Source organism: Hyaena hyaena, unplaced genomic scaffold, assembly GCF_003009895.1.
Source record: "Hyaena hyaena isolate Hyena2069 unplaced genomic scaffold, ASM300989v1 scaffold_206, whole genome shotgun sequence".
NCBI classification, from domain to species: Eukaryota; Metazoa; Chordata; class Mammalia; order Carnivora; family Hyaenidae; genus Hyaena; species Hyaena hyaena.
This window is the reverse complement of record NW_024080840.1, coordinates 1,627,972-1,649,231: the sequence shown is the minus strand read 5'-3', so window position 1 is coordinate 1,649,231 and position 21,260 is coordinate 1,627,972. Positions and strand designations below refer to the sequence as shown.

The following is a 21,260-nucleotide window of genomic DNA, read 5'->3' as shown; positions in this document are numbered from 1 at the left end:
GTGGATGTTATGCCTGAGAGCTTCCACAAATGTGGAAGTTCCCGTTAGGTTTTCTACTTCTGGCTTGTAGGAACTGGAATAGGTGCGACATTCCAGCCTAAAGCCACCCCAAGCTGTTAATGGGTTTTTGAAAATCCTTCCAAAGTGATTGTAAGGTCCTTTTTATGTCGTCTGAAGGCTTGGTCTTCCGTGGGCAACATGAGACCCACACTGGTGGGGACCCAGTTCTTCTTCCCTTTGCTGAAGCGACCATGGAGATACCAACACGTCCAAGATTTACCTGAATTTTATGACTACTGAATCGTGAAGACAAGACATTACCACATTGGCACATCTTGTGGTTTCCATGCGGCCTTTCCCGAGAATTCTGCCAGAGTTCCTAAGAGGAACTACTTAGTCTTCACAGAGTTCCGCTAAGGCTTGCCGCCAGCTTGCGAAGAATGCTGAAAGCAAGCATTCATCATTAAATGTTTCCAGTGTGTTCAGCTGTAACTTGGGTAATGAAATAGAATTGTATTTTACATTCTATATGATGAACTCATACCTGTTTGCTTTTCTGTGGACAGAGTTCCAAAGAGCGCAATAGTCCTCTGTAATTGTTGTTTATATTATTAGAAATGAATTAATTCCCTGTCATCCTAGTTGGGCTTTTTCATTAATAATGACTTAACTTTGCATGAGTGCTTGTGATTTTCGCTATTATTCACATTGGACTTTTGGACAAACAGAAGAAAACCAATAGAGTCCCTATTCTCACATACCAAAAGAATATTCTTTCTGCATCCAGAATATTTTTTACAAAGAAAATTGAGAGGATTTACTTTCACCGGGGACATTTATAGAGGCAGTTTTAAAATTCTATGTGTATTTTGTAAAATGCTGTCATACTTTTAAATAACTTACGGGAACTTCAGAGAACGTTCTTACATAAATGCAAATTACGGTTGATTATATTTGGATGTGATTTTCCAAAACAGCAAGGGTGGGATTAAACAATGAAGTCTAAGAGGCAGTAAAAGTGACTTCGAGATTCTGATCTGGGTCAAAGCCAAGTGGCGACCTGTGTTTTTTGAGAGTGATATTCTTTCATAGATTGTAGATGTTGACTTCTGAGTTCGGGTTCATAGTTGAGACTGGTAGGTATTGGCACTTTCTCAGTGGAGGTTAGTTTGAATTAAGAGTCAGCATGAAACTTCCTCCCTAAACTAGGGTTTTCACAGTGAAAAGAAAGTGCCACGTTTATTTTGTCCACTGAGCCTTTGTTCATCTCTCCCTCCTCCCTAGAAGCATCATACATCTTCATCTCCACCTGACAGCTAAATCCTGTCTTCTCTCTGACATCTTGTTTGATCTCCTCTGTCGGTAGTGAGTTCTTCTGCTCAGTCCTTATATGGCATTACTCGAGTACAGACTTACTATGTTTCTGAGGCGCTGGTCGGAAATAGTGATATGTTATTTCAGTAAATGCTATGATGAGCTCCTGGGTACTCCATGCATTGTAGATGCATTTACTCTATGTTTATAATCAGATTACTTGTGGCCTGATGAGTCCGTGATTTGGTCAGATTGCATCACGTTATAGACAAAGAAAATGAAGTTCTAAGAAAAGAAAAGAACTGTGCTTTCTCCTAAGGTTCACGGCCGGTTAGTGTCATGGGTAAAGCCAGCACTGAAGTGAGATGTCCCGGTTGCAAGGTTCGTACAGTTTTTACTCTTCCTTCCTTATATCCTTGGTTCATTATGTATTGAGCATCTCCCAAAGTCCTGAGCAGTGTTTCCTCTGTCTTGCAATTTCTACTGTGAATAGAGAGGAAGACACTAACAAATAACACACAAGCACTATTCGTGAGATGCCGATGAGTGATGCTAAGGATCTTGGAGTTGGATGAGAGCAGTAACGGGTGGTAGATTTCCTTGAGAAACTGACTTGACTTGTAGGACTTGGCATTGTGTTTATATGCGCTTTTTAAGTGCATTTAAATTAGACGCCTGTTTGTCGTGGGGGCCCCCAAAGAAATTAGAGTCAGTAAGCTACAGCCCCTTGTGTCATTGTATAGTCTAGAAGGGGGATAAGTCAAGGCGTAACATAAAGCAAAATATAGAAGTTCCATGGTGTAAAGGATGCAAAGATAACTCTTTTTGGAGGGGAAGAAAATCGAAGTAACTCCCTATGAGAGGCGGCATATGATACAGCCCGGAAACAAAAGCTGAAGGGGGTACAGAGAGGAAGAGGGAAGGCATTCCACTGGTAAGTAAAAGCAAGCAGAGATAGTCCACAAGCAGAGACAGTCCAAGATAGGAAATCTCAGGTCTGGCAGTCTGCTGTCGTTTTACAGCAGCAGGCTCTCAGTGGAAAGTCACAACTATACACTGTTGAGAATGTTGTCTTTTTTTAATGCCCTTACAGTCAGCTGAAATTAAGGATGGAACTGCAAATATTCCCTCTCGTTCTGACTCCTGGAGCACATAATAACCCCATGCTTTGTTGGGTCGCCATCTGTATGAACCGTTGCCCCCCTCCCCACACCCTAAAAGAATTGCATCTAGTTCTCTAATTGCTATCTTACCTAGCTTTTCATTGGGGTCCAGTAAACATTAAATTATAATAGTGGAAAGTAGCTGATGTGTTGAAGCTGTTTTCTTGGGCAGAAGCTCACTCCTCTAGGCACAAAAACAGAACTTCTTCCTAATGATAAGACTGGCCCAGTAGAGTGAGTATCAAGGGCAGTGAAGAAGTAGTATCTGTACTAACTTGTGTTACTGCGTCTCACTTACCTTTTTCAGAGTTTGGTCCCAACCATTTCTCCCTATGGATTGTATAATTGTTTGTCTAAATACTATTGTAGAAAAGTACTGAAAATTACCTGCTCGTTAGCATGTGTTAACCAGTAGCCGGCTACTTTGTTTTAGATTCTTTGCAGGACAGTGTTATTGGTCAAGCTTATCCAGGAAGCGAATGAAAAAGCATCTTTTATTTTTTTTTTTAATGTTTATCTATTTTTGAGAGAGAGACAGAGTGCGAGTGGGGGAGGGGCATAGAGGGAGGGAGACACAACATGGGGCTCAAACTCGTCAACTGTGAGATCATGACCTGAGCTCAAGCCAGACGCTTAACCAGCTGAGCCACCCAGATGCCCTAGAAGAGCATCTTTTAGAACGTATGTTGCAGTGGAATGGCCCCTGATCTAGCTCAGGCATGGATATGTTTTATTTATCTTTTATAGGGGTGCCAAAATCTAAAATTAGGGCTATTTCACAGAAAAACCTATATCTTTTTTGGCTTCCTTGAAAAATTGAAAGATCAGGCAACAATGGGCCTACCTTGCCAATGGCCACAATCCATTGGAGCTAAGGAGCAGCTGCCTTCTTTGATTAGGAAATATATTAGCCAGTGTGCCACAGTTCCGTTATTCCCTATGGCCTCTATCCCGCCCATTTTAGTCATTTCCCTGGCTTTCTGGCCCTTAAGAACATCTCTTAATGACATCTGCTTTGGAATGATTGGTGCCTCTTCGAGCCACTTCTCTTTAGCTTCCCCTAACAATTCTTGGCCAACAAGGCAATTAGTTATGATCAGAACAACTAGCATCTGCAATCTTTGTAATCTGCAGTGGCTCTCAAACTTTTGCATGCACCAGAATCTTAAGACAGATTGCCGAACCTCATTTCCAGAGTTTCTGATTCACAAGGCTTGAGGATCAGAGGATTTGGATTTCTGTCAAATTCCCACATAATGCTGATGGCGTGCGGACCACCTTTTGAGAATCACCGAACTACAGAACTATAACACAACAGCAAGCAGCCTGAGCTGCTGGGACAGTGTATGTTCCCCACCAGAAATAATACTTGGAAAGATTTAGTAACTTACCCAGGGTCATTAGAAGAAGCAGAATCAGATTTAAAACCCTGTCTTTAGAGTATATCCAGCAGGAAACCATAGCGTAGATCCCTGCTTCTGTAGCCAGCTGCCCCACAGATCCCCAGAATCCTCTAGAGAACCCTGTAATGCGGATGTAGCCGTAGGGACTCTAATTTAGGATTGTACCAAGGATGTGATCATTGTCCTATGTCTGAGCAAGAGCAGAAGGGCAGGGGTTGAAACCTGACAGATCTGCCTTCCAAGGGATGGGTCATACCTGCTCAATGACCTGTGACTAAGGAAGGGTCACCTGGAGTAGAACTGAGGAATCGTACTCCAGGCTGGCGAGACCGTAGCTGGGATAACACGACAGATTGCCTGGATAGGGACTAGATCCAGAAAGCAGCTATAGGAATCCCTTTTCTAAGACTGGGGGCCAGAGCCGAGCTAGAACTTCTGTTACTAGGTCAGGACAGAACGAGCAAGAAAGGTGATTTCTTCAGCCTCATCACGTTGTCCTTCTTAAAACCTTATTTATGTCAAGATGAACCTAATGATATGGGGCCCTTCCCACTTGGAAGAGAGGGAAGGTAAAGTTGGGGAACCAGACAGGGTCTATCTAACATGGATTCAACTTAATTTTTAAAAGTGTATTAAAGTTCCATCTGCTTAAAAGCCTTTGAAATGACTAATTAGGTCATCATGTGATCATTATAAGCCATCCACTAACCTAGTTTGACAGTTTGTATTTCTGCAAGTAAGTGTGTAAATATGTCATCATCTACACCTACCTCCAATCTCTGAAACAGTTATATTTATTTGCATATTTATATGTAGGTATAATTTGCATATATATTAATATAACGTAATTATAGGAATGTACTATATATAGTTATATGCATATGGATGTATGTGAGCAGGGATTTTATTTTGACTGAGATTTTAGGCAGTGGTATATTCTGGTTAATTTCAAAGTTGACCATACAACATTTTGTTTTTTTGGGGTTTTTTTGTTTTGTTTTGTTTTTTTAATTTTTTTTAATGTTTTATTTATTTCTAGGAGAGAGAGAGAGAGAGAGACAGCGTGAGCAGGGGAGGGTCAGAGAGAGAGGGAGTCACAGACTCTGAAACAGGCTCCGAGCTGGCAGTCAGCACAGAGCCCGACGCGGGGCTCGAACCCACGAACCACGAGATCATGACCCAAGCGAAAGTCGGACGCTTAACCGACTAAGCCACCCAGGCGCCCCGACCATACATTTTGATTTCACTCTTCTTGAAAACATTGTTTTATTTAAATATTTTTATTTTCTTGTGAGAGAGAGAGAGAGTGGAAGAGGGACGGGGAGGGGGAGGGGTGGTACAGAGGATCTGAGGTGGGCTCTGCACTGATAGCTCGAGCTCACAAATTGTGAGATCATGACCTGAACCAAAGTCAGGACACCTAACTGACTGAGCTCCCAAGGCACCCCTCAAAAACCTTTTTACAATCTCCTTACCTTTTTCCTGCTAAACGTTGTAATGAAAATAACAAAGTCCTTTTCCTTTGTTAAAATGTCAAATAGAATTCTCAATCTGATAATATTGATAAAGCAGATAGGAAATAAAGATTTTAGAAGTCAAGGTGTTTGGGATAGAGGGAGAATGGTTGCTTTGTTTCTCATTAAATCATTGATTATAATTATTCTTCTGGGGGTTTTATACACTGTCTTGAAAGGGAATGATAGAAATAAAACCTGATTTGTTGAAGAGTCTGATTAAGTTTATGCTAAGACATAAACTCAAAGGCTGAGTATATTATGTGTTTGATTATAATGAACTATAAATATAGAAGGAATAATTATTCCTGTTCTTTGCTTTAGGATCATGATAATCACCAGAAATGAACATATGTGCAGCATGACATCCCCATTGTTCTGATGGAAAACTGAACACTGTTTTCCTCTCATCAACTTTATGTAGCCTCGAGGTTTACTCTAGAGGGAAAGATTTGGGACTGGATTCTCTCTAAGGGGAAAAAAATTTTAAGCATTACTTTTTGAAAAACCAGTTTGAAAACGAGCACATGAAGGAAGACCTCACTTGTACATAGCCTTGATGTGCGAGTTAAAGGTAGTTTTCACCAACAGAAAGGAGAGATTAAAACTGCTTTATTTGCTTGTTTGTTTTTTTACAGGCTCATGCACAATTAGTTCGAGAAGTCGATGTGGAGAAGGTGTCTGCTTTTGAGAATCCATACGTAGATGCAATAAAGAGTTTATGGAATGATCCTGGAATCCAGGAATGCTATGACAGACGACGAGAATATCAGTTGTCTGACTCTACCAAATAGTGAGTATTCATCCAGGAGGCCCCTGGCATCTTTCTCTTTAGTTTTGTGTCCTCTGCAGTGATAACTTCTGTATTCTTGTGCTTGTATTCAGTATTTGCCTCAAACTCCAGTTAGGAAGTACAGGCATTAAATATGTGCCAACCTCATGCATTTAGCCTCTTCTAAGGGATGGACTGACGTCATGAGTTAGGGAGAGGATTTCTTTTCCTGCTTTCCATTTGAAAACCAACCTGAAACTCAAGGAACCTGAATTTACCAACCCATCGCTTCCACCAAATTGCAGACCAGCTCTACTCATACACATCATCCATTGTGATTTGAAATCCTGTAATAATAACTTTTCATACAGATTTCTGATTCTTTTGTCATGTGCTAGAAAACACCCACACACATTAAAAACCCCAAACAAATAAGCTTGATTATGCCTTCTAACACTCAGACTTCCTAGTTTCTAGTTTCCAGACACAGAACCTTGACTGCTTTCTGCGAGCCACCGTTAGGTTGATGGACCGGCTTGCCTTTGCATGAAAATTGCATGTGAGCCTAATTTTGCATGCATTCCAAAGTTACTTGGTGAGCTGTCAGTCAGAATCATGTGTCCTGGGAGAGATTTGCATCCTAGAGAGATTTGTTAGTTCTCTAGATTAAATCCCACGTAACAGAAAGAAAGTGAAGATCTGGAGATCGTTGGCTTAATGTAATCAACGTAGTCAGCAATCTAGATAATCAGGCGCCTGAAAATTGGACTTTTTGTAGTATTTAGCCAGATTTCTGTCTACACGAATTATGTTAACCCAGCACTCGCCTCTTGTGTTGGTTCTGGGCAGACAGAAGAACGGATGGAAAAAAAAACCGCAGCCTCAGGCCAGTTCATATGAAGTGACCCGCTGGAGGAAAGCACGGCCATGGGGAAAATGAGGAGCCCCATGGGCTGGTCAGCATCACACATAGTGCCTGAAAGGTCCAAGAGCTATTCAGTTCTGTTTTCTCAATATAGTAGATCACGTTCTGACTCTTACTCTAGGCATTTGTGTAAGATAAGTTACAATTCAGGTCAGCCACAGAAATGAGGCCCGGACACAGCAGCACTCAGTATTCCTATGGTAAATTTGAACTACGTAATTCTAGAATGTGGCACAGAAGGCTCATGATCACCGTGTCTGTCATATTTTAACTAGTGTCCATCCCCTGGTGTGCCTCTGGAATGTGTGCTTTCCTCACTCACTCCTTATTTTCTCCTCTTCCACACCTTCACACCGCTCCTCTTCCGTTATTTCTCTGCCTGCCCGCCTTCATCCTCTGTGCCTCCTCCCCCCCGCCAGAACCCTTACTGTCTACGTTTCTGTGAGTGCAGAGATGAGAGAATCAGACAGCTCTCTTCCAAATTCGGCCCCCTCAACCTTTGACCAGCTGTCTTTCTCTTACTTCCTGCCCCCTCTGTCCTTATGTTTGCTTTGCCATTTCAGATTTCATCCATCTCCCCATGGTGCTGTTGAGTTTTATCCCTTCTTCCCTGTTCCTGCTCAGTATGTCTCCTGTCTGCTTGCCTCCCCTCCACCCTCCTCCGTCATTTTCAAGCCCTCCTGTTAACTCCTCTCCGTTTCTCACTGTGCTGCTGTGATTCCTCTCCTGACCCTTAGTAAGGAATGAATCCTCCATTATCAAGTTCTTTTTTTACTAATAAAGCCTCCAGTCCCTCATCGCGTCTAACCCCGATCTCTTAACTTTTATCATAAATCCCGTCTCTGCCCCTTCTCGCTTGTTCTCTTCTTTACCTGTGTGTAACTTTTCCCCCTATGGAGAGGTCTTACCATTAGGACCTCAGAGCAGCAGTGTCTAATAATTGTGTGCTTACCAAGGTCAGGCCTCCCCCTCAGGAAATGATTTTGCCTTTGCTCTGGGGACAGACCCCGTGAGTGATGCCTGTGTGCACCGAGGACACCTGTATCAGCTGCTGTGCTTGTATTCTTGAGACAAGGCTCTATACGTGTCTGGTGACATTCCTCAGCTTAGATTTGTAGATTTCTAGACAGGTGTCCATTAGTACAATAATACATTGCAACATCTGCTGTTTTAGGGAAAGAGCTGTTTAAGACCATTTCTTGAGCCCCCTGTTAGCACTCTTGATTCCGTGAAAGCCGCCATCTTGGAATCCTGTTGTATAGGCTGCGTCTACCATAGAAACATGCCTGTGGACACATCCCTTATGCTGAGGCCAGACAGACATGTGGGGACAGCTGGGACAGGCCGATCTAAATTCTTTCAAATGATTATTCCCCCTAATAGCAATGTGGAAAAGCTGATTTTCTGAACTATGTAAATGTGGGTTTATAACCATATTTGTATGCAGAAGTAAGAGAGTAAATTATTACGTATCCTTACACACCCACATTTCAAGATCTGTCTCTTTAAAAAAAAAAAAGGACGTTTCCCTACATAGTAAATAATACCGTATTACACCTAAAATTAATCATCAGTCCTTTTTGTCATTATACCCAGTTCACAGTCTCACTTCCCATATTCTTCCAAGATGTCCTTTAGAGTAGGTCAGCTTTAGGACTACACACTGCATTAGTTTGTGTGTCCATTGGGCTATTAGGATCTAGTAGAGTCCTGTAGGCATTTCACTGACATGTCGAAGAGATTAACCCGATTGCCACCTTATGCAGTATGACTTAACTTGCTCCATTGTCTCTTGAATTTACTACAAGCTGGAAATTATACTTGAAGATGATTTGATTCAAGCTAATTGTGAGTAGAATGCATTTTAAGGGAAGTTGTTTGCCCATCATTGGTGCCACTAAGGCTCCCCACAGTATTAGAGTGCTGACGCCCTCCGTTATAAAGTTCTTTCTGTTTTTTCCTTCTGCCACCAAAAGCAGTCTGTGTGGTGTTACTTTGTCACTGGGCGATCTCTGGTTCCCCGTGAACTCTTCACTTAATGGCTTTCTTTCCATTTGATAAATCTTGTGTGATTTAATGCTTCCCTTAGGATTTATAAAAGAGTACATTTTCTACTTTTATCAGTTGGTCCACATTGGTATTCTTCTGTGAAATAGAAGATTGGCTCCTTGCCTGGTGCTATTTGGTTATCTTTTAACCATTTTTCTACTAAAAGGTATATGTCTTCCATCTTTTTGTTACGGTAACTTGTTCTATAGACTAAATGATGGTGACCGTATAGCTTACCATTCGAGTGAGGACGTTTTGAGAAGGATGGGGTTGCTGTTAATCATTAGGCTGAAATGAAAGGCATAACCTGGGACTCCTGGTTAAATAGGAGCATTTGGTCGGTTTGGCTACATGAAAGCTAGGGAGGCATTTTGTATTTTGTTTGGGGTTTCCCCTCCCCCCCCCTTTATTTTCTCTAGAAGACTATTTACTTCAAGGGGAGTAGAACCAGTCTATTCCTATCAGTTATGTAAGGAGTTGTATGTGGAAACCTGAGTTAGCTGGCCCCGTGTCTCTGGTCCCTTCCCATGATGAGTTAGCCTTCCTTATAGATCAGTGCCCAGCAGCCTGGCCGGCCTGCCTTTCATCTCCCTGTGCCCGGAGCCCTGGGGATTAGAGGCCCCTACTTCTCTCCCAGTTAGTCCAGGGCACTTCCCTTTCCTCAGTTAGGAAAGCCCTCCCAGCCCAAAGATAGGACCGGTGGCTTTGGGGATTCACCCAGCTGCTGCCGCCTTCCACGTGTGGGTCGCCCCAGCGGATGTTCTGGGAACCGCAGAGCACTCATAAGGATGGGGAGCACCACTGCTTCCAGTACTGACTTCATTTTCACAGAACAACTATGAAATAGAAATAATTGAAAAGAATTCTTTTCTCTGTATTCAAGATAGATGTTACCTCTTTTCTGACATTTTTGTGTGCATCCTACCAGTGTATTTGTAGTATTTTTATCTCCCTCCTGTACTTCCTAAAGGTTTTCTAGATTGTTCTGTCTTTATAATTACACAGTACTCCATTGGTGTCGTGGGCGTGATTTCATCCCCAGTATCATCACCTTACAGAACTCTTTCAGAACTCAGGACCAGCTTCTCTTGAGTAGTGCATCTCTACTTGTGGTTCTTCAGTTCAGATTCAGGGAACACGTACACATGTCATTTCTAGCGGTGTGAGAATTGGGGCCACGCACAGCTGCTCGGAGTGCAGCATCACAGCTGTTGTCCCCAGGACCCTCCTGACGGTGAGAGTCAGTGCCGGCCACATGCCAAGAATACTGAGAGCAGAGACCAAGCATGTCTTTCTCCTTTTATGTCTCGTGAAAAGACCCTCTTCAGCAGTCTGTCCTCTGAAAGTCTTGCCCAACAACACAGACAGTGAGTCACGGTGTCATGTATTTTCGTACTTTGTACATATCTCTTTCATACTCATTACCGTGTTTACCGAAATGTCTCTCCTCAGAGCCTGACAGTGACTGCTCATGGTTGACCTTCACAGATGATTGTTGCATGAAATAATAGATGGGTAATTTCCACTATTTCAGTGACCACGATGTAGGTGCCATTGTTGGCGAACTGTGAAGCTTCAGAGCCGAAAGCATTCAAAGTTGTTGTTTCTTTCTTTTGTGCTATTTTTGAAGGTCTGGGTTCTGGAAGGTTCTGCTATCATCATAGCTCCTGTTTGCTGAACACTTACTGTATGTTAGATTCTGTACTTAGTCATCTGCATGCATTTTTCATTTAATCCTCAAAGCCACCTAAAGTGGTAGATATTTCCTATCATCCCCATCAAACACTAGAGGACACCAGTTGTCAGAGAGGTTGAGTTACTTGATTACAGTCACACAGTTAATAAATGATGGGAGTAGGAGTCGAAATCACATTTCTTCTTCTAAAGCCCAGGAGTTTAATCACTGTGAAATACAGCTTCACAGAGGATGGATGGATGGATGGTTGAGAGAGAGAAAATTGACTATAGTTAGGTAAATAGATGATAAATTAATAGGTAAATATCTATGGCTAGATAAATCACTTACCCTGAAAGATGAGAATTGTTCATTAATCTTTATAAATGCTGCCTATAGGTACTTACAAATGTATGCCATCAAGAGGGAAAATTATATAGGGTTCTAGAAAACAAACCTAGCAGGGCTTCGTCATCCAGAAAATTTGCCCAGTTTAACAACATGTCAGTTATTCATACACCATGGAAGATGTTAAGTCACAGGTAATTCAGAATTATTATTTCTTTATTTTAGCCTCTAGTCTTTTTTTAAAAATTATTTTTTTATGTTTATTTTTGAGGGACAGAGAGAGAGGGTAAGGGAGGAGGAGAGAGAGAAGGAGACAGAGGATCTGAAGCAGGCTCTGTGACAGCAGAAAGTTCAAAGCGGGGTTCAAACTCACCAACTATGAGATCATGACCTGAGCCGAAGTCAGACGCTTGACTGACTGAGCCACCCAGGCGCCCCGTATTATAGCCTCTAGTCTTACTTAACCCTTTCCCCCCATACTCTATCCATTAACTTTTGATTCGAGTTAAACTAGAATCAATAGGAAGACTACAACAGTCATTTGAGCTTGTCTTTCCACTTTGGTTAGCCAACCTACTGATCACAATAAGCAGTGAGATGGCTCAGAGGAGTGGCAGCCCAGGCACAAGGAGATGGGAAAGTCTAGGCGATGGAAAAGCAGTTTTGGACAAGTTTGCAATTGACTTTAATTTGGTATACCCTTCCAATTCTATTGATCGAAAAAATAAATAGCGCTCTAAGATGCTGGGGAGTTCTATGAATTTCTTTATTAACTTTTTTGTTATTGATCAAAAGCTTGAGGGCTTTGAATATCTTTAGATAAAGAGCACAGTAAACAGATGGCTGTAGGTTTACTTTTTTTTTTTCTGGGGTTCACCACCTGCTTTAATATACTGAGACATCAGGTCACATGAGTTCACTGCCCACAGCACCAAATCTCCATCGCATTGGCTCGTAGTGAGGAAAGTCCTCACACTGCAGTCCTTTGGCAAAGACTGCTTTATCTGTGTTCACCTCGAGAGACCAAATAATCCCTAATCTCGCTTTTCCTGAAGTTCCCTCTAAGGAGTTTAGCAGATCAGACACCTTCCCGAAATTTTCTGTAAATCCAAAATAACTGTGTAAATTGGCTTTTGGGCGTAAGTCATGTTGGAGTTTACTTTTAACCTCATGCCTAAATTTTTAACTTAATTTAAAAATGCGTAAGGAATTTGAATGTCAAGCTCAAAATGCAAAAGGCATTTCAGAGGTAGATTCAGCATATCCACCTGATTTAGGGCCGAATTCTTTTGAAGAGGGACCTTGCTAAAAAGTTCCTGACCCATGGGCCAAATACTTAACTCTAGGGTGTGTTTCCTTTGACTCTCGAGCCATCCTGACTTTACTCTTTATTTGAGGATAAAAAGGAAGCATCAGCCTACTGCAGGCTTTTTTTTTGGAGACAGACAAGACTATTGGGCCAAGGTCTAGTCTTTGATGGAGTTTCCTCTGCCACTCATCACCTCTGGGGCTTGGACTAAGTAAACCCCACTTGCTTCAGACTCTGGTATGTGATCTATAATCTCTAAATTGTCTTCTAAATTCTGAAATCCTGTGATCTATTACAGTAGACTGCCTTTATCTGAGAAACCATTTTCTTACACAGTCAAGTGAAAGCCCGGCACCCCCAGATTTACCTGAAAATGGAATGAACCAAGAGATTGTTCTCTCCATGGTTAAATTACTAAAAAATGCCATCTTGAGCTCAGAAGAGGGCATTTATATTGAATATGTTTACTCTTTTTTTAAAGACCAACAATAGTGTGTCATTTTTTTTCACTTGAGTGACATATCTACTTCTATTTTTGTTCTGTTTTGTTGTCTAATGAGCCGTATCTCCTAATAACCTTTTGCAAGAATAAAACAAACAAAAACCCCATATTTATCTTCCACAGTGAACTCTGATGATTCTAAGATGCAGGTCTTTATTATTCCTTTTTTAGAACCCTTGGCACTTCAGAGATGCTAAGGTAAGACTTAGACACGCTTTACACTCTCACCTTCATTACCGCGATCCAGTAGGGAAAGGGCACCTGTCTGCCATTCATTCACTTTACCTGAGGGGCATAGCGGATGTGACTGACATGCTTCCTATTGTCAGTTTGCTGCCTGCTCACATTTTGGCACATCTTCAGCTTCTCTAGTTTGGCCTCTTCTCCACAGTCTCCCCAGGATCGCATTGCCCCCAGATGAGACCAGGAGCATTGTTACTAGAAAACAGGGATTGGCAAACCCACAGGCCAAATGCAGCCCGCTACCTGTTTTTATAAATAAAGTTTTATCGGAACACAACCACGCTCATTTGCTTATGTATTAACCTGTTTTGCGCCCAATGGCAGAGTTAAATAGTTGCAACAGACACTGTATGGCCCACAGAGCCTAGAATATTTACTTTCTGATTTTTACTATCCCCCACCCCCCAACTCAAAAGGCAGGTAGATATCTCCTAGAGAGGACTGAATGTTTAAAGGCAACTGGTATTCTGTACCCACTTCCATTTAGATAGAACTTACCTTAGGACCCCAGTATTCTGAATGAACCCAAAGTTAGATTTTAGAATACTGAGGGAATGGATGGTGTGGATTCCTTCAGCAGTACTGCGTAAGTAATGCATCACACAACAAAACTTGATAGGAAGTGAGTATCAGAGGCCTCTGTGTCATATTCCTCGGCAGTACCTGGAAAATGCCACGTAAACAGTGTCTAGTACTAAAGGTGGTATGAACGGCCAGAAATGTTCATTGGGTTGAGTTCACCCTGAGAGCAAGGATTGTGTCTTTCATGTCTTGCCTTCTGCCCACCGTTGGACCTGGAGCAGCTGGTCAGGGAGACTGTGATCGGTTTAACCATCAATGGAACCAAGGGTAGAATTGACAAGCATTTGTAAGGGGCCTCATAGAACATGGACTTGACCAGAAGACAACTCTACCCCCAGTCGCAAGTGAGCCCTGGAACCTTGCTCTCTCCGCATAACCCTTCAGGTCACTGGGTTCCTTCATTTGGACGCCCTGCCTGCCAAGCAGTCTTTTGACTTTGACGGGCTGACCCTGATGCTTCGTTACTACTATAGCACCTTGATTTAAAGTAATGAACTGAATTTTGATCTATAACTAGCACCCTTCATTTACTAGGACCAGCTCCTTAGACCTGATCATCCTCATCAGAATGAAAGTTCTGATCTCACAGAACCACCAACCAACCAAGTTAAGGGGACATGACATTGAGACACTTGCTTTAATCAGCAGCCTTTTTTCTCATGGCTGATTCTTGCCTATAGTCACTGGAGCCCCTCTGATAAGCTGTGTCGTATCTGCATTGTGGTATAGTTACTTGAAGCACCTTCATCTCCATTGCCAGAGTACAGGCTCCTTGAGAACAGGACTCACATCGTCGTCTTTTCTTTTTCTTTCTTTCTTATTTTACGGTTGGCACTCAATGTTTGCACAGTGCCTAGCCTTCATTGTAGACTTTCAGAGAAAGTAATTGGATGAATGAGAGCATAGTAAGAAAGTAAGTAACTTCTGTGTTTCCCTAATTTCTTCCCATCTTTTCTTTTCTCTTCCTTTCTGCCTCTTCAAATCTCATCCTGTCTGCTCAGTGTAACTCAGCCCCCACTTCTGCTCCGCACAATTCTCTAGTGATTGCGGTTCATAATCATCTCTCTTTCCTTATTGCCTTCATAGTTAGCAGCTCACAATTTGGCACTTAATTATTTCTTAATTGATTCATCTGTGCTATCTTTGTTTCCCAGGTAGCCTCCTGTCCCTCAAGGCAAAGAATATATATATTTTAAGTATTTTGTACTGGCTCCCTGTGGCAGCCCCCTCCCTCTGACACACACAGTGCATTAGCTTTAACATATAAGAAATTGTCAATAAATTTGTGTAAATTAACTGAATTAAGCACTGTCATTACATTTCAGGACAAGCAGGCAAGGATAAAAAGCAGTTTTCTGATGTTTCTTGAATTGCTTTGTTTTATTTTATTTTTTTAAAGTGTTTATTCATTTATCTTGAGAGAGACAGGGAGAAGAAGGGAATCCCAAGCAGGCTTTACACTGTCAGCACAGAGCCTGATGTGGGGCTTGATCCCACGAATGGTGACTTCATGACCTGAGCCAAAAGCAGGAGTTCAAAGCTTACGTGAGCCTCCTAGGCTCCCCTCTCCATATGTTTTAGAAGTCCAAAAGTTTTATCACAGTTAGTCAGCAGTTTTGAAAGTGATCATATAAAAGGCAAATAAATTAACAAAGCAGAAAGCCAGACCAGCAAATTGAAAAAGGCCTCTTCCTTCCCTTTTCTCTCTCTCTTCTTCTGTCTCTTTTCTCATTTTGCTTTTGTTTTTAATTATCAGATCAATGTATTTGTTTGAGCAGCAGACTGGAAAATCTATCTCCATGACCCAAGCAGACGCACGAGGTGCCTGGCCCATTTCCCATTTGACATTGACAGTTTCTTTGTGTGTAGCATTCTTATCAAGTATCCATGTATAAGATTCCTAAGAGCCTGAAACCATTTCACAAATGCAGCAATAGGGTCTTTTTATGAGACACGTCATTTACTTCTACAAATCTGCTTTCCTGGGTTGTTTTAGTTCTTTGGCAAAGGATAATTGAAATGCATGATTTCTTAGACTTTTAGCCCCCAAAATATTCTCCCCTGAGTTGTTTTCATAAACCATAAGGGTATCACCTACTTACTACCACTGGACGATCTTTGTTTTAAGTCTGTAATTTTGTACTGAATACAAATAACTTCTTAAGTCCCAGATCCCCACTGGGGAAGACGCTGCCCTTCCTTGAACTCAGCTCATGGTGAGCTGGGTGTTAATAAACGAAGGAGGGAAGTTAGTGTGCCCCCCACAAAATGAGCTCTTCACAGGACGGAAGTGTTTGTGCAATGAGTAATCCTGGGCAGCTAACCAGCCTAACCAGATTACCAAACAGGTTCCTTTCAGCAACAGGATCTGCCACATGCAGGAGGTCTGCCACCAAACCCTGTACTTGACTGTCCCCAGAGACCTGCAGTTTTGCAGAACTTTTACTTCCCTCCATGTTTTGCTTTGAGTGTTGGCTTTGACGATCTCTTTTAACTTTTGCCTTCGAACCCTCCTGGTCACGTGACACCCATACGGGAACCTCATGTTTCTGGTTTTCTCCTTAGCTTCCGTTGCTTTCGACAGTGTCAAAGAAGATCTCCTGGCGTGCTCTAGCTTTGAACTCCCCCCAGACTGTTCCTCTTGCAATGAGGTCTTCTTAGAGTTTTTTTTTTTTTTTTTTTTTTTTTTTTTTAATGAAGTCGACCTAGTTTTTCTAACCTTCTTTTCAATAATTAAAAATGCGAAATTCTACCCAGGGTCATTTTCTGTGCCGGAACTTCATTTTAATGTCTAGACTTGAGCTGCACATCTGTCATACGTGCAGCCTGTCGATAGCAGGTCCTTCCACGAATGTAGAAGGACGCGGGCATATACGCACCACCCCAGCCTGTCGCAGGCTACGTGAACTACTGCAAGCAGCTGTTCATTTATCTTACTATGTTTGGTTGGATTTATACCAAATGTCAGAGATTTCTTTTTTCACTTACCACCCACGGGTATTTCCCCCTTTTGGTATAATTGCTGAGCGTTGTATGCCTGTAACTTACTACCTTTTTTTTTTTTTTTTTAAACCACAGCTGTAATGTGATATAGTTTACCTGCTGAGTCATCTCTGGATTTTATTCATGTTTCTTTCATTTAAAAAAAAGCCACTTAATTTCCAATTTCTTTTCAGTTACTCTTCAAGTCATAGGAAGAGTATTTTCTTTTTAATTTTAAAAAAATGTGTCTATCAAAAGCAAGTTGTCATTACATGTCGGATGGAGCATAAATGGGAAGGTGAACTCAAAACTGTTATTGACAACCTATTGTCAAAAGAGAGGAATAATTGGAATTTTTAAAAATAAAACACTCAAGAGAGAAAATGCCATAATTAATTTGATTGGAGCTTTTATTTTAGGGACAGTTAAGCTTTTCTCCTATATTTTTAATCATTTCAAAATTAATTTAAAGTAATTACATCTTATTTCTGAATTTTTCATTTTTTTTATAGCCAGAGGTGACCCTGAAGTTAAATATATAAAGAATTTAGCAGTTACAAGGTTCGGTTTTAAACTAATGGGCATGATTTCCTTAATCAAATCACTCATATTACAGAAGGGTGTTTTGTGGATAATCACCAAGGATTAGAGACAGTTCAAATAAGTCCAAAGAAAACAAGTCCCAGAAAATGACTCTGTCCAAAATATGTGAATGTTCATTCTATCCCTAATAAATTGGCCATTTTGCCTCTTCGTATAACCTTTTCCTGCCACAAGTTGGTGAACTTCTTGCAGGCAGGGATTGTGTCCTGGGAATGTCCAGGAGTGGCCTTAGCACCTGTGAGAATGTCATGGTCAAAATGTATCCGTGATTTCTAGATGGGCCTGCATTTTTCTCATGGTAGGAAAGAAACTATTGAAATCTTACCACCTGAGTTTTCTTATTGCCTTGTTTCTCACTGAAAACCATCAGAGACCTATTTCTTCCATTGAGGAGAGTGTCAGAATTGTCTTGTCAGTAAAGTACCACTCCCTCCATTTGCCCAGGGTTGGAGGGAATTCCAAGGCCTGAAACCTTGATATTGACAAGCATAAAACAGATACACAAATGATATCATTCTGTGGCCAGGACCTAGAGCGGAGCAGGAAGTACATCTGCTAAATGAAATTAAACAGATGATGCCTTTCTGTCTTGTCTCTACATTCATCAGAGGCATTTAAATTCAGAATTTAGTTCTTATCTAATGCAGGTGAGTAATACCCCAGCAAGGTAATTACATGAAGTCAGGTAGCTAACAACCCCCCTACTCCTGTGTTTTCTCCTAAAAGGTATAACTTGCTGTTCTTTTTTTTTTTTTTTTAATATTTTTATTTATCTCTAGGAGAGAGAGACAGATAGCGTGAGCAGGGGAGGGTCAGAGAGAGGGAGACACAGACTCTGAAATAGGCTCCAGGCTCTGAGCTGGCAGTCAGCACAGAGCCCGACGCGGGGCTCGAACCCACGAACCGCGAGATCATGACCTAAGCGAAAGTCGGACGCTTAACCGACTAAGCCACCCAGGCAACACTACAGCATTTTCCACCAAATTATTTCAGTTTGTCACATGTTGAGCATCTGCTGCTGTGTTCTAGGACTTTGAATAAGTGTTGGTGACCAGACACAAACGAAAGTAGTCCTGGTGTGAGAGTGCGAGAGCCCTGACTGGGCAAACACATGTGGCAAAATAGGACTTTTTTTTTTTTTTTTAATGTTTTTATTTATTTCTAGGAGAGAGAGAGAGAGAGAGAGACAGCGTGAGCAGGGGAGGGTCAGAGAGAGAGGGAATCACAGACTCTGAAACAGGCTCCAGGCTCTGAGCTGGCAGTCAGCACAGAGCCTGACTCGGGGCGTGAACCCACGAACTGCGAGATCATGACCCAAGCGAAAGTCGAACGCTTAACCGACTAAGCCACCCAGGCGCCCCTTTTTTTTTAAATCACTTACCAAGTTATCAATTATGAAATGTCTCAAAGCGATGGCAAGTTATTCAGTCCCCATGGATGGATTGGAGTAAGGGGAGTTTCATCGACTAAACCTCCCATTTTCTTTTCTTTTTTTAAATTTTTTATGTCTTTATTTTATTTTGAGAAACCAAGACAAAGAGCGAGCGGGGAAAGGGCAGAAAGAGGGAGACACAGAATCTGAAGTAGGTCCAGGCTCTGAGCTGTCAACACAGAGCTTGATGCCGGGCTTGAATCCACGGACCGTGAGATCATGACCTGAGCCAAAGTCGGATGCTTAACTGACTGAGCCACCCAGGTGCCCCTAAACCTCCCATTTTCTATCACACTCTTGCCCACATCTTGTCTCCTAGACAGTTAAATAAGTCCCTTGTATACCATGGGAGAGCTCTCTCCCTGACATCAGGAGAAAGCCCCTGCCAGCCATTTGTTACACATACATTGCCTTGGAAATGTACCTTGTGCCTGTCACCATAGCAACACCCTGAGAATGACCTCAGCAGCCACTCAGAATCATTCCTACAAAACAAATTATAGCTATAATTAACTTTCTGAATTTACTCTGCAGTATAAATTTGTTCAGACCTCGGTGTTTCTTTGTAAAAGGTTAAATGAATGGAATAATCCACCATAAACCTCCTCCCCCGCCCCCTCCCCCCAGCATATTCCACCCAAGTTTTTCTTCAGAATATGAGATGCTTCCGTGGAAAGCACAGTTCAGTTCAGAGACTCTTCTATTACCTTTTCTCACAATGTGTCAAGAATCAACACATGAGGATGTGCTGGTCCCTCTTACTCTGTAACCCCATTTTCATAAGGAACAGAGTGGCTTTTGCCCCTAAGTGAATGTGAAATGCTGAAAGTGTTGTGAGCCCAGAGTGAAGGGGGCACGTGGGTGGGGCTTACACAGGAGCAAGCTCTCCCCACTGGCCTCTGCAGGTATTTTCTTTTTTTTCCATGTTTATTTATTTATTTTGGGAGAGAAAAAGAGCAAGGGAGGTGCAGAGAGAGGGAGACCGAGAATCCCAAGCAGGCTCCACGCTGTATATGCAGAGCCCCCAATGCAGGGTTCAATCCCATGAACCGTGAGATCATGAGCTGAAATCAACACTCAGAGGCTTAACCGACTGAGCCACCTCGGCGCCCTGAAAACCGCAGGTCTCAGTTTCATACACATTTTGCTTGCTTCCCAAATGGGCCATGTTGTCACCTGGGCAATGAACAGATAGAACCCAGTGTGGGAAGCAGCAAGTAAATACTTGGCATAAGTTTGTTATGAGGTTGTTGTTACCCTCTGTGAATGATACTGATATTGAAAAGGAGCAAAAGAGGGGCTCCGGGGTGGCTCAGTCAGTTGAGCCTCTGCCTTTAGCTCCAATCATAATCTTGGGGTTCATGAGTTCAAGCCCCACGTTGGGCTCTCACTGCCGTCAACACAGAGCCCACTTCAGATCCTCTCTCTCTACACCTCTCCCCAGCTAGCGCTTTCTCTCTTGAAAATAAATAAACCGCAGGAAAAATACTCTTGCAAGTATGAACGCTATAGTATACTCAGCTAGTATTTCAGTAGGGCCCTTGGTTCACAGAGGGATACTGTGGGCAATATTTTTAGGGCAGTCAGTAAGTCATTTTACGTGCCGTTTTGTTTGGAGAATCAGTACCCTGTATCTGTCATTGCCCCTTCATGTGTAGTGTGATAGATAATTTCCCATTTTGTGCAATGATACTTTAAATTATCCTGTGCAAATACACATTGGTGTTTAAAAGTGGAGTTTTAGTTCTTTGAGAAGCAGAAAGCCATGATTTCTCTTCACTGCAGGGACGTGACAGCACCGTGTGTACAAGAATCAGCCACCCTCCATTGACCTCTGAATTGTATTAAGTGAGTAGAAATAGTTTATTGGGTAGCATATTTCTGAGTCAGCTTGCCAATGTAAATGAGAAGTTCTCCGATTCCTCTGAATTGACTTTTATAGACCGTAGTTCAATAAATGGTGGCCTTGGGGGCTTCAGGATGTACATTCAAGTTTTCCAAATCACGGGGTTGGTAAATCAGAAAACCCCATCGCTACAGACTCGCCAGTTGATTTTGCATTTTATAGTGTGATGAGCTGGTTTATCTGTAGAGCGAGATACAAACCGCCTCCCAGAACACGGGCTTGTTAACCCCATCGATACCTCCAAGGCCGTGCCAAGATACTGACTAAAATTCTGGATCCAGTCCATTTTTCTTCCCACACCAGTATCTCTCAGCCTTCCCATCTTTATCCTCCGGCCATTTTTATAATAATTAAAGATAGCAGGCTGGTTCCTATCAGTTACTAGAGAGCTAATTGCTGGCTAGAGAATCACTGATGTGTTTAGGGTAAGGCCACTAGAATACTAATTACTTCATTGCTTTGCATCAGGAATTTCCAAGATGATCCTCCTTTGTCTCAAAGAATTGATATACGTCCAAAAAAGCAGTTATTTTATTTC

General features: G+C 42.0%; 1 protein-coding gene across 1 annotated transcript in view; it reads left to right on the top strand.

Moving 5' to 3' along the window:
- The window catches only part of LOC120238451 (guanine nucleotide-binding protein G(q) subunit alpha), a 319,269-nt gene that overhangs the window by 210,267 nt on the left and 87,742 nt on the right, over window positions 1–21,260 (top strand). Inside the window, exon 3 of the mRNA XM_039242176.1 lies at window positions 6,033–6,187. Coding sequence (XP_039098107.1) covers window positions 6,033–6,187 — 155 coding nt within the window. The remainder of the gene's footprint in view (window positions 1–6,032; window positions 6,188–21,260) is intronic.